This window comes from Petaurus breviceps, unplaced genomic scaffold (genome assembly GCF_028583685.1).
Source record: "Petaurus breviceps papuanus isolate PSGF00001 unplaced genomic scaffold, PetGlider_PUasm1.0 90784, whole genome shotgun sequence".
Taxonomy (NCBI): domain Eukaryota; kingdom Metazoa; phylum Chordata; class Mammalia; order Diprotodontia; family Petauridae; genus Petaurus; species Petaurus breviceps.
Window position 1 is genome coordinate 6,206,432 of NW_027187345.1, and position 19,364 is coordinate 6,225,795.

Sequence of the window (19,364 nt, forward strand, 5' to 3'; positions counted from 1 at the left end):
GACAGAAGAATTTTTGGAAGCAGCATTGTGGAGACAGAGAGAGAGAGAGGATTGCTGAGGGCCAGTTCGAGCTGCCCAGGACTTTTGAGAGCTGCCACCTGGAGCTGCCAAGGACTGAGGAGACATGGCTGTGATGCTGGTACTTTGTCTGTCTGTTTTGATGTTGTTTTGCCAGATTTGTATGCTGTTGAGGGACAGTGCTGTTGTTACAGAGGTCCTGAAACCTTGCTGTTGGTTCAGGGGTCCCAAGACTGTTTGCAGACAGAGAATGAACTGGTGAAGGACAGTGCTCTTGTTGCAGAGATTCTGGAACCTTGCTGTTGGTTCAGAATCCCTGAAGAAGGATTTTCTTGTTTTATTTTTACAGAAATCCTGGAAGAGGGTCTTGCTAATGTTTTCAGGGGTCCTAGGGCTGTTCTGCAAACAGAGGATGAATGAATGAGGACATTGGCCATGTATCTTGTGGCTTTGTTAAGCTTTGTCTCCCCAGAAACAGAGATTGCTGAGAACTTGCCTGGGGTTAATATTAAGAAAAGACCTCTCTTTGGGTATTAAATGCTGTGATGATATCTTAACCTTGTTGTAACTCTGGGGTAGATGGCCTTTGTGCTTTCTACTGCCCCTTTTGAGAAGGTGTTTGGCATTCAGTTGTGATCCAGGGGTGAGAAACTTTTGACTTTTTTGTGCTCTGTGACTGACCAAATGAATGTACTTTGTTTATGATTGGAAACTAATCTCCATTTGAAAAGAGGGTCTTTGGGATTGACTAAATGAATGTACTTTCCAGGGGTGGCTTAGTACTTGGAAGAGCGACTTTGTGATTGACTAAATGAATGTACTATCCAGGGGTGGAGTAGTGCTTGGAAATTACTGAATTACACTTGGTGAATTCTGTATTTTTAATTATGATGTATTTTGATTTTCTCAGTTCTTAATTTTTCACTGAATAAAATGGAGAGCGGCTATACTGGTATTTTGAACCTTGGGAAGTTGCCTTTGCTTGGCATTACACCCCAAGACGAGAAATTCCATTATTCTGAATTTCCAAACATCCTGTTACAAAGGAGAGAATACCCATGGCCTACCTTATCTGGTCTTTCAAGTTATAGACACAAGAAAGGGCACTTTTAAAGTAAAGCAAAGTGTTCTGATTGATTGATTCAGGCCCTGACCCTTAGGGAGGTTACTAAATTGATATCAAATTATTATCACGTTTTTGTTTTTATTATTGTAAAAGAAATTTAAAACATTCCCATATAGAAGAAGTTACATGGAGCAAATCAGAAGGGAAAAATATCCAAAGAGAGCTATGGAGTAGTGCTCCAAGTCAAGGAGGAAAGAAAGCATAATGAAGAAAATGATGTAGAGTTTGTATGGCAAGGTTAACAGAATATTGCCTGAAGTAAACTGAATTTAATATCTGCAATCATTGAATCCTCTCACTTTAAATATTTTTTTGCCTTTTTTTGGAGGGCAATTGGGGATAAGTGACTTACCCAAGGTCACAAGGCTAGTTTTTTGTGTTATATGCCTGAGGCTGGATTTGAACTCAGGTCCTCCTGACTACAGGGCCAGTGCTCTGTTCACTGCGCCCAGCTGCCCCCTTATTTTAAATTTCTTGTCTGGCTAATATCTAGGTTTCTGAATTGCCTTCAGCCTTTAAATAACCTGGCACTTCTATGCAGCACCTTTTTCCTGAGTCTCATTTTTTTTGAAATTTTTAATGTTTTAACTTAAGAAAGAAGCATCATATTTTTATTTCAAAAGACCCAGAATTTAGATTTTGTTAGATTTTCAGCCTTATACAGGAAACATTAGATAAAATTTCTTTAGAATCTAAAATTATAGAGTTTTAAAGCATGAAGAAGTCTTAAAGATTATATGGTACAGTCCTATAGTCTGTTCATTTTTCAGATTTCTCTGCGACTGAGAGATTAAAAGATTTGATGAAAATCAAGCACTTAGCGGCCTAGCACAGACTCAAAACACAGAATAAGACATATATATTAGGAAGTGACTAATGAAGGAATTTGTTTTGCTCAACAATCATGTTTGTTCACATGCAAAAAATGTTTAGTTTCAGGAAGAAGTTTGGGTTCTTTGAAAGATCTCTGCAGTTTCCCATATGTAGTCTGGCCTCTTCTCTTAGCCCCACTCACAGAATAACAGTAGATGGTTTTGTTGGAGGAAGATCAGTTACTCCAGATACCTCCTAGAATCATGGAATTTCAATTAGAAGGGACTTCAAAGACTGTCTCATGGATTATAGGATCATAGCTTTAGATCTACAAAGGAAAGCTGTAAGCCATAAAGCCAAACCACCTCATTTTGTAGATGAAGACATTAAGTGACATATGTGTGTATATGTGTGTATGTGTATATATGTCTCTATGTGTTTGTGTATATATGTATGTATATGCATACATGGGTATACACACATAACATTTATAACACAGAGTTAGTTTACATTTTATGTATTATCTTATGTATATTCATATACATGCATACACACATACACATATACACACCACATTGAGAATTGGAAGTTAGAAAAATTTTACTGAGATCACACAGATAGGGGGCGGCAGAGTCTTGAGTATAACCCTGGTTCTCTACTTCATTCAAGAGCATTGGTTTCTCTTTTGTACAACATTGAGTTGCTTTTGCCCTTTTCCATCCTTTCTTTTCTACATATTACAGGATACTGCTTGATGCCTCTGTGGGAAGATATGAGAAGGAATTTTTTATTTTCCATTCACAAACTCTTTGGTTAACCAGTCCGAAAATGTGCCTGAAACCCCTATCATTGCTATTATTCTGTTGAATTAATTCATTATTTCCACCAGTCTACCTGAAATAGAACTGTATTGCCTAGGAAGTATACCACTTGGTTAACCTATTAGCACACATTTTCTTTTTTTTCCCTTTTTTTGTTTCTTTTTAGTTTTCAACATTAATTTCCACAAGATTTTGAGTTACAAATTTTCTCCCCATCTTTCCCCTACCCACCACCCCCAACATAGCGATCCTACTGAATACCCCTTCCCCAGCACACATTTTCATGGATTAGTTTATTTCATTACCTACTCAATTATCATTTCTATGCTGATGTTTCTCAGATCTATTTATCTAGCAGTAACCTCTCTTTTATTTTTTTTTTATATTTTATTTTTATTTATTTATTTTTTTTAATCAATCGGTGTTAAGTAACTTGCTCAAGGTTACACGGCCTGTTATTTCAGGGTGTGGTGCTGAGTGTCTGAGCCCAGGATTCAATCTCCAGGTCATCCTGACACTGGAGCCAGTGCTCTTACTTGCTGTGCTACCTGGCCACCCCATTAACCTCTCTTTTAACTTCCAGACTCTCATCTCCAGCTAACCCTTGCACATTTCACACTGTATTATCCCAGTGTATCCTAAACTGAATTCATTATTTAACAAGGCCTATCAATTCTACCTGTGTAACATTTCTTGTATAAGGTCCCTTCTCTGCCCTGACACTACCACCACTGTGATGTACATCCTTCTTACCTGATGCAGGGACTTCCATAATAGTCTGCTCATTGATCCCCATGCCTCAAGTTTCTTACCCCTCCAGTTCATACTCCACTCAACTGTCAAAGTGGTATTCCTAAAGCTGTTCTTACCTTGTCATTCCCTCTTCAGTAAATATCAGTGACTCCTTATCATCTCCAGGATCAAATATAAAATCCTCTGGTATTTAAAGTCCCCCCTACCTTTCCAGTCTTCTTATACTTTACTCACTCTTGCATATTCTGCAGTCCACTGACACTAGCCTCCTTTGCTTTTTCTCCAATAAAACAATCCCCATACTCTGTTCACTTTCCTGACTATGCCCCATACCAAGAATTGTATCTCTCCCTGTCTTTGCCTCCTGGTGTCCTTCACATCCCAGATAAAATCCAAACTTCTACAGGAATCCTTTCCTGATCACCATTAATGCTAGTTCCTTTCTTCTGTTAATTATCTTTATTATATTTTATTTGTACATAGGTTTGGGTTTTTTTTAATATTATATCCTCCACTCACTAGTCCCTGAGCTTCATCATAGCAGCGACTGATTTGGAGGGGTTTTTTTTGTTGTTGTTGTGTCTTTCTCTGTATCGTTATTGCTTAGCACACACAGTTCTTATTGTTGTTTAATACATGCTTGTTGACAGACTGAATGACTAATTCTGTATATTGAAGAATGGAGCATAGGAGAGTAATGTTTTCATGAAAGGGAGAGGTTTGGATCTTAGTATATTCTCTCAGAAATCTTGTCGATAAATACATGGTGGGATAGTGACCAAACACTAGGCACTAGACATTTGGCAGAAGTCATCAAAAGAAGAGCGGAGATCCATTCCTAGAAGGGTTAAGATTCAAGTGAAGTTGGATATGAGGCAAAATTAGAATTTTGCCTAATAGCAACTCTGAAGCTTCAGAGGGCAAGCTAATATAAAGAAATATGCCAAGTTTATAATGAATGATCCTACATGAGACAAAAATCAACCTGTCATTCACATGAAACAGATATTTTATGATCATCCACATTTTCATATTAATTAAACCACTCCTGTCCTGCAGAGGCTCCAGATCAAAGGCTACAACTGAACTTCATCTTTGTTGTTGTTGTGTCTTTCTCTGTATTCTTATTGCTTAGCACACACAGTTCTTGTAGTTGTTTAATACATGCTTGTTGACAGACTGAATGACTAATTCTGTATATTGAAGAATGGAGCACAGGAGAGTAATGTTTTCATGAAAGGGAGAGGTTTGGATCTTAGTATATTCTCTATAGACTCAGCCTTTTGAGTCCTGAGAAGCTGTACAGTTGTAAACAAACTTCCTCTGCCTGCTGGACTGACTGTGTCTCCACTTCATTCAGTTAGTATCAAGGCTAGAAATGAGAATACATGCTGTATTCATTCTTATGTTAATGTGATTGGTCAGTTTCAATTCTGAGTTCACAAAACAGGAACTGAACAAACCCTGACAGGAAGTTCTGTTTGTTCTTAAGTCAAGTAAACCAAGGTAAAGGGTGACAATTCATATTCTGTACTCCGCTTGGCTATTCAAGCTTCTACTCAATGTATAGAGTGAGTGGAACTGGCAATTTGATTTGGTATTGCTTAGCTTTCCAAATATGTTTTTCCCAAAATTTTAAGGAGGCAGTATATAGTATAATATAGTAGAAACACAAATAGAAATACAGTAGAAATACAGATGGTCCTGGACTGTAAAAAACTGGGTTTGCATCCTGGCTTCTTCTATCTGCATGATCTTGGGCATACTATATCATGCTCTGTGGGTCAGTTTTCCTACCTATAAAGTAGCAAGTAAAAACTGGGAATATACTAGGTAATTTCGAAGGTCCCTTCCAACTCTTCATTGAATCTGTTTGGTAGTTATAGTTTTTTACCTCTTTTATATACATATATCTTTTAAGAGAACATCATACATGTATTTGGGGTTCATTATAGTCTGGATTATGACTCCGAGGTGTTTTCTAAATGCCACGTGATTCCCAGAAAGTAAATATTTTAAGTTTGCTTTTAGTATTCAGTCCATTTTCTCTTTAAAGTAAAATGTGGGCAGTTACTGAAAACAAATTAATTTAAATGCCAAAAAGTTTGAACCCAAACTAAATTTGTAAAGACTAGCTGTCGAGAGTGGTAAAAAGAGGAGTTCTGATTGCTCTCTGAAATATATATGGGATTTTAAAAAAATAAACGTTTTTTGTAACTTTAAGAGCTTTTATGAAACCCAAATGATTGGTTGAGCTTACATAAGAAAAGTAAAAATAGGCCTGCCTTCAGGCAATATTTGTCACACAGTTTACCTTGCTACAGTGAATGGCTCTTTTCTCTGTTGTATTCAAAATGGTGAGAGCTGAGAGTCGCATTTTTTATAGTTTTAGTCATCACATGACCTAATTTCCATGGTATGAACCATCTGAGAAATTTCAGCGTCTTTGGGCATTTGCAAAGAGTTCCTGTTTCTCAAGGACAGTACAAGTTCAAGCTTCTGTTGGTTCTGTGCAGCCCTCTCAGCAAGCAATCAGTGATCAGCGTCATTCTCTTTCTTTTTGCCACCGAATGTAGCTTTCACAGCAGTTTTTCCGGGTTCACTGCATCGCTCTTTGCTTTGTGGTTTAGCTGTGCTGTGAGATGCAGCCTGACTTGTTCTCTTCCACAGTCCACATCCTGCCTTTCAGCTACTGCTGCTGCTGATGTCTGGCTTCTGAGACTCAGAGCTGTGATTTTATTGGCTGGCCCTGGAGAAGGATAGCCTGCCTGCCTAAAGGAAGATGAATGCTATTAGTTCTGTTTCCTTTTGATGCTGCTCTGACCCACGGAAAAAAAAAATGTTTTCTCAGGAGCTGGCTCAGAAAATCAAGGGATACCAGGAACAGATTGCCTCTTTGAATTCTAAGTGCAAGATGTTAACAATGAAAGCTAAGCATGCCACCATGCTGTTGACAGTGACAGAAGTAGAAGCTCTTTCAGAAGGAATGGAGGACCTGGACACTGAGCTCCTCCCAGCGCATTCCACACATCCCTCAGTGGTCATGGTAAGGAGTAAGCTGGTGTCATTGCCCTCTCCTGTTAGCAATACTCCAGTCTCTCTGTCGCTTTGCTTGGGTAGAGCCAATGCCTACATTTCCCCTCTCTGTGCCTGGCTTCACCGCTCTACCTTGGATGTTGCAGATTAGAATGGACTGAGAGTTCTTCATTAACTTTCTGTGGCTACACTTGTGTTATGACTGAGCTTTTACACTGCAACTAGTGGGCTTGCAACAAAGTTATATGGTAGAGAAAGGGATCAGTGTGATTTGAGACTGCTCAATTAATAATATTGACAAGCAACACTTAGGATGTTCAGTGTCTGTCTCTAATTATGCATGTTGACTTTGATGTAAATTTTAAAATAATGTTTTGCATGTTGGCTGGTTTATCTGGGGGAGGAAAACTGGTGACATGTTTTTCTTGTATTCCCTCTGATGGAAATCATATTGATAATTTCTGTACATTTTTTTGGTTGTGATAAACAAGTTTATTAAGAATTAGAAGAAATTGTTATTTAAGGAGAGATATAATATAGAAGATGAAAAGAAATAAACTCCATTAAGTTCTGTTCTGCAACATTCAATATGTCACACTCACCCCAGTACAAAATTACTGGCAGTAATTTAATTAGCTGTTGTGACTTTTGACGTTGTTATAAAAAATAACAATAGTTATCATTTAACATTTGGCCTTAACTTTTTTTGTGTGATATATTGCTTTTGATTACCCTTCAATTTCCTAGATTATTGTTAGAATTATGAGATGATCCAGAAAAATTGAATTCTTTTTCACAGACCTCTATAGTTGTATGGAACAAGGTAATTCTAGCCTTTATAAAAAAGAAGTTTAAAAAATTAGAAAATATTTACTTAGCTTAAACATTTAATAGTGTAATATCCAACATCTTTGTTGGTTCAACTAGTGGCCATTTGCATCATATCAATCATAAAATTGAATTTTCCAAAGTCTTAACACAAAATGGATCCCCAAATCTGTATCTCAGGAATTCTAACATTAACTGTAATTTTACATGTTTTGATTTGCACCTAATTAGCCTTTTTTGTTGACATGTTCCTGTCCTTTGGGCTTGCATTTCCTGTGACAGATGACTGCGGGTCGCTGTCACACGCTGCTTTCACCTGTCACTGAGGAGTCTGGGGAGGAGGGAACCAACAGTGAGATTTCCTCTCCACCTGCCTGTCGCTCTCCTTCACCTGTGGCTAATACAGATGCTTCTGTTAACCAGGTACCTCCTACTTGGCACTCACTCTGGACAGATGCAGGACCCCATCCTGGGTATTTTGCAAGCTGTTTCTATGCTTGTGGATTGATTGATTTGAATATCATTATGTTTTTTTGTTGATGGGCACACTATTATTTATCAATGCAAAGCATGACTGCCTTGTAAAATTCATTACATAATTTGGCAAATCACCTTAACTCTCTTTTTGAAAGTGAGATGGAGAAAAACTCCATTCCTGGAATTGAAAGCACTGTGAAAAGCTGCACAGGAGCTATATTATTATATATTATATACATATTGTAATTTTTTTTATTTTTATAGAGGCCTATATGAAGGTCTCACTTTCTATTTATCTATATATAATGGGTATTGTATCCTAACAGAAAGTGAAGTGATGTGAAACACTATTTATTTCTGATTTAACTACCACTGTGACTGCCATTGTTTTCCTCACAAGCATTTTTAAAATTATAATAAATTTAAATTATACTTAATTATAATAATAATAATTTGAGATTTTATACATTCCAAGTATAACCAAGGTAAGAATGATAACCCACAATTCTCTAATGCTTTAAGGTTTACAAATCACTCGGCTCACAACATCCCTGTGGGATAGGTGGTTCAAGTATTCTTTTATACATTGAGGAAGTTTGAGCTGATAAAGACTGTCTTCTTCATGTTAGAGATCGTGATCAAATCATTGTATCCTGACTCTTGGGCCAATTCCCTTTCTACTACAAGACTCTTTTTTTGTAACACATACTAATATTATGTGATCATGATTTGGAACCTTGACAAAAAATTATAATTTTTTTTATGGGGGGAGGGTCCACTTCTGGTGTGGAAATTAATTCAGATCATCTATTCATCTGCAACTTTTAGTCTTAGATGGTTGCTGAGAGATCAAGTGACTTAGACATATTCCCAAACTACTATGTTGAAGAGGAAGGATGTGAACGCAGGGCTTCCTTATTCCAGTACTGACTCTCTTATCTATTCTACCACAGTGCCCTGGTAAAATTGACAAGAGCTTGCATTCCATTGACTTAGCCTTTTAGAATCCAAGGCCACCTCTATGATAATAAGATATTGGTGGAAAGACTTTAGTGAAAGATGGAGAATTTATACTTTTTCTAAAAATATTGCATTTGACACAGAGTCTGCCTCTATTTTAAATCTCTTGGTATTCATTTTTCTTTTATTTTTATCTCTGTTCTAGTTTTCATAACGTTTCATGGACCTAGGGCTTCCCAGATGTACAATTACACGGTAGAACTAAATGATCTCCAAACTTTCTTCCAGCTTTAAGTATAAAAATCCTCTGAGTTGTTTAAAATAAAGAGTATTTTTGTTTTCAAGTACTTCTTGAGTTATATGGAGTGAAGTAGATTGTACCTATCTAGAGTCCAAAATGATGACTATCTGATTATTTTATGTAGTATGTAAATTAAAAGTTAATTCAATCAAAGTTTGGATGATACTAGTGGAAAAAATAGGACTGCTTGGTTAAATCTATATAATCTCAAATATCCAGAATAAATCCAAAAATAAATTTACTTTAACAATTAGTTTTTTTTCCTGTGCATCTGAATATTTGGACAGATCCAAATAACTGACTGGAATCTTTGGTTTTCATCTATGCTAGGCAATATGTAGATAACACCTTGGTGTGTTTCACAAGCTTTTCCAGGATATATTAGCTAAAAAATTTCTCCTCAGTTATGTTAATATAAATTGCACATAATTTAAAATAGTTACATATTTAAATAATTAAATAATGTGGAACAGTAAAAAGAGCATTCATTCTGGAGTCAGAGAACCTGGGTTCAGATTTAACCTCTGACACATTACCTGTATGACTGTAGGGAAATTATTTAACTTTTCTGTGCCTCAGTTTCCTCATCTGTAAAATGAGGAGATTGGATAAAAGCCCTTCTGTAAAGTTCCTTCTAGTTCTATAATTCTATGATCTTATTAACTCCCCACAGTCTGTGGTGATTGACAAAAGTAAATCAATTTTGTTCCCTACCGATAAGTAGCATTACTGTTTAATTTTTGTTTTTATATCTTCAGTGCCTAGTAGAATGCCATGGGCATATGGCAGATACCTAACACATGTTATAAACAACAATGCCTTATCACTGTGAATACGTATTAGACTGTGTTTGAAATTGAAAACTGTTTTAGATATGGTGAATGAGGGAGCCCTGGATAAAATTGTGAAACAGGAAAAAAATTCTCTTGATCTTATTCCACTCCACCCCACCACCCCCATTTTCTACTCCTACCTAGAGAATTTCCCACCAGTCACCCTCTACTTCTTCTCCTTTATTTTTCAAAACCTATTTTCATACTTTTTATTCTAAAGTATAAATGACTAATAATGTAATAAAATATTATTCACAATTCAGTATTTACATTTAAGTAAGGATAAAATATCTAAATTAAACAGGTTTAAGTTCTATTTTAAGTATCAGCCAATATATGTGTGGGTCATGGTGGTTGTCAGTAAGTTGAAAAGTATTTATTGCTATATGTGAAAATGATAGTAATTATTAGGAATACAAAAAAGACAAACCATGGTCCTTGCCCTCAGGGAGCTCACATTCTAATGGCAAAGACAACATGCAAGCATCTGCATGCAGACAAGACATATAGATATGCAGGGTCAATTGAAGGTAATTTCAGAGGGAAGTCATGTTCACACAGAAAGGTGGGGGTGTGAAATGGGAAAAATCTCTTGAAAATTGTGGGATTTGAGCTGAATCTTGAAGGAATCCAGGGAAGCTAGTAGGCAGATCCTAGGAAGAAAAAAATCCAGACTCCCAGAGTTGGAACTTAGATTTTCCGGTATAAGGGACACTAAGAATGCCAGGCCAGTGACACTGAAACATAGAATATGTGGAGGAGAGTAAAGAGGAAGAAGACTGGAATGGTAGGAAAGGACCAGGGTATGACCACTTTTAAAAATGAAACAGAGGAATTTTAAAAGTTTGGTCCAGGATAAAACAGTGAGCCACTGGGGATTTTGAATAGGGGAGTAATATGATCAGACCTCCCCTTGAGTAAAAACTACTTTGAGTAAATCAGAGGAGATAAGGGGATATATATGAAAGATATTGCATAGGTGGAAATGATAGGACATAGCAGCAAACAGAGTATGTGGAGTGAGATTGACGCATAAAAGATGACACCTATATTGTGACCCCAGTGGTGCATGATGTATTTGTTGATATGTTGGGGTTGGAAAAGGTTTGCCTATAAGAACTCATTTGCTTACTTGGTTGGCCCATCCTCTAAACTCAGTTCATCCTCTCCCTGTCCTTCTCCCCTCCTTACTAGCTAGGTTTCTTTTCTTTTGTTTTCTTTTCTTTTTCTCTTTTCATTTTTTCTCTTCCTTCCTTTCTTCCTTCCTTCCTTCCTTCCTTCCTTCCTTCCTTCCTTCCTTCCTTCCTTCCTTCCTTCCTTCCTTCCTTCCTTCCTTCCTTCCTTCCTTCCTTCCTTCCTTCCTTCCTTCCTTCCTTGCACCCATTCCACTCTGCAACTGATAAATTGGATCACAATAGGTCTCTGCCCAAGCTTTACTTAATGGCTATATTTTGGGCCCCCCTGGCTTAGAGTGAATGTCAATGGTAACTTTCTCTTTGTAACAGCAACCCTGAAGTTCTTTACCTCCCTGCTTTATTTTTTTCTTCTTTTTTTTCTAATTAAAGGGGCCATCCCTTGACTCACTTCTTAAAGGACCCTATTCCTGAATGGGCATTACCTCACTCAAAGTGAGAATCTGAAAAGGCCTTAGCCTAAAAGGGCCAGGATCTCCCCTTGCATCTGGGGCCATCTCCAGTTGTCCTGATGAATATCTGGTCACTGGATCCTGATGGCTCTGGAGGGTGGTGACCTTGCACAGCCCTCCCTCACTCAAATAAAAGTCAACTGCAAGTCATGTCATCATTTCCCTGATGTCATAGTCCTCTTCAAAAATGAAGGACAAAGACAACCTGTGTGTATGTGTGTGTGTGTGTCACACACTCACACGCACACACATCCCATTAAGATGCCTAGAATGACTTCAGTATTTTTTTAGATGGGTTGTGAAACTTAGCATACCTTTAGAGACTTCAGGAGGAAGAAGGGATAGAAAGGTTCATTCATTCACTAATTCATTTATTCATTAATGAATTAACCTTCTATTGCATAGTAGAATATATTATTCACTGAGAGCAAAAAAAAAACAAGAATATTATTCATCGAATGTGATATAAATTTTGAACCATGCACCAGCAACTAGAAGAGATCTATTAACTTCCCTCTTCCTGTTTCTACTCACCTTGTCCTTGAGTAGAAGAGTTATTGAGTATTTTCCTCAGCACATGGTAATGTACTGTGTGTGTATTTTACCAAAGGAAAAACAGAGGCCATTCTGTGTAAGAGAGGAACTATAAAGTGGTGGACCGAGTGCCAGCCTCAGAGCCAGGAAGACCTGAATCAGACATTACTCATATCTGCTGGCTGTATAATCCAGGCCAGGGGTAAAGAACCTGTGGTCAAGGCCACATGTGACCTTCTAGGTCCTCAGGTGTGGCATTTTGACTGACTCCAAGTTTTACAGAACAAATCCTTTTATTAAGAGGGTTTGTCCTGTGAAGTTTGTCCTGGGAAGGGTCACACTTGAGGACCTAGAAGGCCACACGTGGCCTCGAGGCTGCAAGTTCCCCACCCCTACCCAAGGCTTAACTTTTAAAGCTATGGATAACTCTCTAAAAATGTAAGCTTTTGAGAAGATGACAGTTTGCTTTGGTAGAGGAAGGTAGTCATTCTAGGAATTCTATATGGCAGTAAAATCACAGGTCAAGTCCCTCTGCACCATGACATTAACATAACCAACATTATGAGTGAGATTGTGATTTTGTTCCAAAGCTAAGAATGAGACATAAAAATTTCAGCTCTCCAGATGACAGGTCTATAATGTAAAACACGACATAAATTATTTCATATTATCCCTTTTAATCTTCCTAACAACCTTGTAAGATAGGTGTTACCATTATTATTCTCATTTTACAGGGACTGAGATTTATAGAGTAAGTGACTTGCCAGTGGTTACATAGCTAGTAGATTTCAGTGGCAAGATGTAAACCCAGTAATCATTCTTCTAAATACTATATCTGTGCATCTGAAATTATTTTCAAACCTTTTTATCAAGTAAAATATATTCTTATCCTAAAATTATTTTTCTGCAAATTTTGAGTTTGGAAAAATATCATAGAAGCAACTCTGTTCTGAAAATTAAGAAATATTCTATCTGTATAAAAACCCACAGAAAATTTTACTTGAGCAAATTTTTATTAAGCATTACTTTCGTCTAAATAGAAAAAAAGTTTAGTAATATAGTCACTATAGCTTCTGAATTCATATGTCAAAACCAAACAAATCATAAAATCCTCCATGTTTGTGAGCAAATTATATCCTTGTACAGAAGTATGAGTTAATGGGAAAAGGGTACAGAAATGTTACATAATATCTATTTCATGATACCTTTTGAATTTCAGGTTGAAACTACAGAGAGCATTTTCATAGGAATTCATTTTAGCATAATATTCAGGCTGAAAATACTTTAAAAATTACCCAGAACTGAAGTTCATTATTCTAAGCCCAAAATAGCATTTTCTTAATAGTTGCAGCTGTTATAAAGGAAAGGGGGTTGGTGTACTTGCTCTAAGTAAACCTAAATTAAATAACCAACCCATTCCCACTCACAAGTCAAATTAACTGTAGCTATTAGCCAACATATAACAATAACAAGGTTTATTCTCAGATAGAGGTGACCTGACAAAAGCAGAAATTGCAGCAAATACCTGGCTTTCTTTTGAAACACAACTTGGGTTCTGTATTAACCAAAAAAATAAAATAGAGAATTAAGAAAAGGGTGTCTGGGGCTTGAATTTCTGAAGCTTTTCTCCCCTTGAAAATCCAGCAAGCTTTTGGAATTATCCATTCTTCTAATTCAAGAATATACAGGTGTCATGGTATATTTCTTAGTGATAGGTCTTAAGGACCTTCAGTACATAGCATATTGAAACTGCTTAGGTACTCTCCACTGTTGACCTATGTCTATGAACTATGTCCCCAAGTACTCCCAAATAAGTCCTTTTTTTAAAAAAAAAAAAAAAAAAGGATCAGAAAACAATTTTGACAAATTTGAAATTGTGTACATCTATAGACTAGAACCTTCATGGCAAAATGTTACATTCAGTCCCAAAATCAAAGACTTTAAGAAAACATATTTGGGAAAACAGGTATTATAAGGGTCCTGCTAACTACCCTTAAATTTGCCCTTCCACCTTGCATTACATAGAAGTATATCAGAGCTCCAGCACAAACAATGTCAGGAAAATATTTTATTGAATGTATTTTTTAAGGATATTTATGAGCCTTTTTATATGTAATATTTTATGTAAAGTAGTTGACTACATTGCCTTAGTTAACAACATTTAAATGTGATTAAATTAAATCCTACTTATTTGTACCTCAGGCTAAAGTTTAAGCATAGATTTAAAAAATTATTGTATACAACAGCTTGAACATTTATGAATTTGCAACATATGCCAAAAGAGGAAGACATAAATTTTTCTCTATTTTGAGACTTCCTTTGAGCTGGTTGCCATTATATCCATGTTGCACAGAATATATTCATAATTAACTATTAGCAAATTCACAAATTATGTTCATATATGTGATTCCATTATCAATGATAAATATATTTTATTAAACTGAGATCAGTTAATTAGTATCATTTATAAGGCAAAATTAACATCCTGGAATAAATACTGCTTGTATAAATTTTACATGAACTGCATTTCCTAGCAAAGGAAGATTTACAAAATTTTTCACAGAATGGCCATTCTCAGTAAAGATAGTCTTTTAGACCAACAAATGATCATCCTCCACAATAGAATTAAGAAATAAGGCAATTCTTGATTTATTTCCCAATGCATATTTTTTGTAGTGGCCTTAACCCAAATTTGATTTTATCTGTGACACATTTTTCTGTCCATATGAGCAATCATCAACATTCCCATGTTATCTGTCCACTTAACAGTTAACTTTCATTTTTAGCATCAATGAAGGTCAATGGCATAGTCATTTGAAAAGTTCCAGTCTATTTGACTTTATCATGTATTATTATGCTACTGGAGTTAGTAAAGGGCTTTCTTCAAGTTTCCTTTTGTCTGGTACTAACTCTTTCTTTGAAAAGGTGAAGGATATAGAGCTTACTTGACCTAGAAGGTCCTATTACCAATTGAACCAGTTGAGTGTTACCTATTATTTAGCTCTTCCATATCAAAAACCTTTACCTTGAATTCATTTCTCAGCATGAACATGTATTATAAATGCTAATCAAAGGTTGGAAGGAATTTGGGGGGAAGAAGTCACTCTAAAAAGTCGCCATTCTTAATTGAGAGATTGGAACTTATAAATTACAAATTTAGAGCTGGAGGAGACTTGAGAAGCCACCTAATCCAACTTCTTCATTTTACTCTTGAAACAATTAAAACCCAGATAAATTAATGATTTTATGGAAGTCACAAAGGTAGTCTGAAGAAAAGTTGCGATTCGACCTCTGACTTTCTACTTCTAAATGCAACATACATTTTTGCTGTATCAGATCCTAAGATTTTTCCTAAAACCCAGGAAAAGGTGACTAGAACAAATAGATATTACAACCCTAAATCTGCCATATTGTTTCTAGATTTTTTTGGTTAATATTTTTCATTAATAAGTAAATAAGGGGATAACCTACGAACACCAGGACAGTTAGATTTGTTTTGTTTTTTGTCATCTAAAAAAAAAGATGATGGATTCTAGCAATTTGTTGAATCCATCAGTGAAAAGGCCAGCTACAACAAGGAGTACAAAACCAACAAGATTTAGAATACCTGTAAGATTACTTCCAGTTTTTCCTAGTCCAATCTCCCCAGGTGCTTTCCTATATCTCATCAAGCTTGATGCCTCCATAGGTATTTCCAAGACTGGATTGAGAGATGCGTTAGATACAAAATGCTTTTTCAGGGGTGGGGAACCAGCAGTCTCAAGGCCAGATGTGGCTCTCTAGGTCCTTAAGTGCAGCCCTTCAACTGAACCCAAACTTCACAGAACAAATCTCCTTAATAAGAGGATTTGTTCTGTGAAACTTGGATTCAGTCAAAAAGCCACCACACATGTGGCTTTGAGGCCGCAGGTTCCTCACCCCTGCCTGCTGTAGTTTGTTTTGTTTTATCAAATGTTAAAACATTTCAATTAATTTCATCACTTCTAAGTACACAGAGTAAGCAATTAACTTGGTGACCTAGTCTGTTGCTTATTCTGTATACTTATGTATCAGAGAGAAATTATCCTTTTTATTGTTAAGTCATTCAGTTGTCTCCAACTCTTTGTGACCCCATTTTTATGGCGTTTTCTTGGCAAAGGTACCTGAGTGGTTTGCCGTTTTCTTTTCCAGAGTTCCCACTTTATGGCTGAGGAAACTGGGGTAAACAGAGGTTAAGTGACTTGCCCAGGGTCACATAGCTAGTTAGTGTCTGAGGCTGCGTTTGAACTCGGGTCTAACTGACTCCAGGCCCAGCACTCTATCTACTCCACCACCCTAGGTGCCTGCTAGCTGCCTGGAAGTCATCTCAGGAAATACAAATTTCGTCAAGGATAATTAGGACAGAAATTAGCCATCACTGATCGAATCTGAAAAAAAAATTGCCCTGGATTTAATAGTATCTCATAAGAGGTAGAAATCTTATTCACAAATGTATTTCTTCAGTAGAAGAAGCATGGTATAATGGATAGTGTACCACTTTGAAGCCAGGAATACCCAAGTTCATGCCTGGCCTCTGATGTCTGCAAGCCCTGAGACCCGGAGAAAGTCATTTAGCTCCCCAATGCCTTTGGCAACTTTAAAACTCTTAAGTTACAGAAAAGGTGCCAACCTGCATTGTTAGAGGCAGTTCCCTCACCTGGGAGTTCCCTCTACCTATTCTCTTAAATGAAGCAAATTTTGACGTGATTTAAGTCATAATCTAGTAAATACAATAAAATAATAGAGAGAATTTTATTTCAGTCCTCTGCTGCTCTAATTCAACTCAGAAAATATTTATTGTTTACCTATAATAAAGGATTGTGCTAGATGCTATAAAACAGGGTGGCATGATAGGTTAGATACAAAAATGATGACCTTCAAGGATCTTATTCTTTAGACATGAAAGAGACCTGACATAGCAGTCTAGTTCAAAACTTTAATTTTGCATACAGTCCATTAGTCATTACAAAAGTAAGCAAATCTCTTGGATGCTCCATGATTTCATTTTTATCAAATACTAAATGAAGATTTCTGCTAAAAAAAAAACAACAATACCTGGAGACCCTCTTTACAGAGTTATATAGACCTGGCATTATTGCATAATTATATATGGTCCCACAAAAGAATAGCAACTCATTATTTATCTTGTCATTGTAAAAGTGAAGGATCCATTACCTCCTATGAGAGCATATAGGGTATGTTCACAAAGTCCTTTCTTTACCTTTCTTTTGAATAAAATGTTGTGCTTCACAATCGCAGGACATTGCTTATTACCAAGCCTTATCTGCTGAACAGTTGCAGAATGATGCTGCCAGAATTCAAGCCAGCACATCAGCAACCCAGGAGTTCTATGAACCAGGGCTGGAGTCATCTACCAGTGCTAAACTGGATGATTTGCAGCGCTCATGGGAAACTCTGAAGAATGTGGTAAGTCATTGGGCTTATTGAATTATAGATATACATCAACTTGGCAATTATATTGTGAAACAAGTGTATGTACTTTCTACACCAGATGCACAGCATTGGGTTGCAGAAGGTAAAAAAAAAGTGAAGATATAAATGTTGTAATCAGGATGATAAGGGCTTGTGGAAATATTTAGTAATATCCCTTTTCTTGCTTAGATCAGTGAAAAGCAGCGTACTCTCTATGAAGCTCTGGAACGCCAGCAGAAATACCAAGACTCTCTTCAGTCTATTTCTACAAAAATGGAGGCTATTGAGGTGAAGCTGAATGAAAGTCTAGAACCTGGCAAGAGCCCAGAAAGCCAGATGGCTGAACATCAGGTAAAAAAAAATGAAGCTGCAACTTTTGTTTTCTAAATGATTGAGTAGGTACATAGTTATTGTTTGTCTTAACAGGTTCAGGACATGAGACTGAATTTTTTCTCAGCATGCCAGTTCTTTGTAGAGTAAGAAAGTATTCCATAGCATATTTCTTACCTCTCAAGCTATGACGTAAGAACAAAGACAAGGAGGAAGGGCAAGTGTAATCTGCAATAAAAACTGTAATTGTAGGTATTTAGATCTCTTTTTTAAAGCCCCACTTAATTTTGTCTTTTATTTAATCACCAGACTAAGTTTTTCCCTAATGTTCCCCAGGTATTTATTTCAGATTTTAATATGTTAAAATATTGACCCTGGGCTGTACTCTACCAACCCTTGCTTGAGCTAACGGGTTGGGTCTTCAGAGTGAGGATAGCTACATCTCTCCTCAGTGTTCTAGGGGGTGTCACCAAGGGAACGGGATTGTCTTCTAATGCTAGCTCTTTTGAGCCCTCATCTGGTGTATTTCCCTCTAATATCTTCAGTATCATCTAACAAGTGATTAGCAAATGTTATTTAACCATTAGATAATTTCTTAACATCATTAATAACCAATTAACATCAATTATCTTTTACAGGCAAACAAGTATTGAGAAAATATAGTAAGGACAGAAATACAAACACATTCCCTTGAATTGTCATACATTTTCCCCTTTAAAGCTCAGGAAAGAATGGGGTTTCAACAAAATGTCATTACAAATACTTCCTCCCATGAAGTATACTTCTGTGTAAGGCATAGTCAATGGACAAATCACTCTCTTGCTTTCAAGAATTGATTTCTCAGTTGCAGTCAGTCTGCTGCTGGGCTGGATTAAGCAGGTTACTTATTGGAGCTTTGCTGGCTTCTCACCCAGCTTGACCATGGCAGTTATTGGCCAACTCTGTCATGCACTCCAGTTTCTTGACCTCTGATGGTTCTTCTGAGCTTTTGAAGCTCATGAAGATGTTATATCTTTGATACTCATCTACATGGGATCTGGGAAGAATAATTATCTTAGAGATGGAATAGAATTGCCTTGTGTTCATGTCTACTTGGAGGCCTAGATGGAAGGGGTGAGCATCTGGGCCCAATTGATCGGTCCCCCCACTGCACTCATAAATGCACAAAATTCAGCCTTTTGTCTCTGGCTTTTACCAGGCTCCCTCTCTCTCATGCTTTTCATGCCCTTTCTTCTCATCTCTACCTCTTAGAATTCTTAGCTTCCTTCAAATCTTAGATCAAGCTTTGCCTCCAACATGAGGCCTTACCTGATCCTCCCAGTTGCCAATGCTTTCCTTTCAGAATCACTTTGTGATTACTTTGTTTGTGTGTGTTTATACATGTATAAGCCTGACACTGTTTAATAAATGCATATTGATTGAATTTACATATATAGTG

At 36.8% G+C, this 19,364-nt stretch overlaps 1 protein-coding gene across 9 annotated transcripts in view; it reads left to right on the plus strand.

The window, feature by feature from the left end:
* SYNE1 (spectrin repeat containing nuclear envelope protein 1) overlaps positions 1–19,364 on the plus strand; it is a 575,153-nt gene that overhangs the window by 395,315 nt on the left and 160,474 nt on the right. For 7 of the 9 annotated variants that reach the window (XM_069069647.1, XM_069069646.1, XM_069069648.1 and 4 more), the window contains 4 exons: positions 6,383–6,577; positions 7,678–7,818; positions 17,423–17,590; positions 17,786–17,947. In XM_069069647.1, coding sequence (XP_068925748.1) covers positions 6,383–6,577; positions 7,678–7,818; positions 17,423–17,590; positions 17,786–17,947 — 666 coding nt within the window. The remainder of the gene's footprint in view (positions 1–6,382; positions 6,578–7,677; positions 7,819–17,422; positions 17,591–17,785; positions 17,948–19,364) is intronic. The other 2 variants (XM_069069651.1, XM_069069653.1) reach the window with 2 other exon arrangements.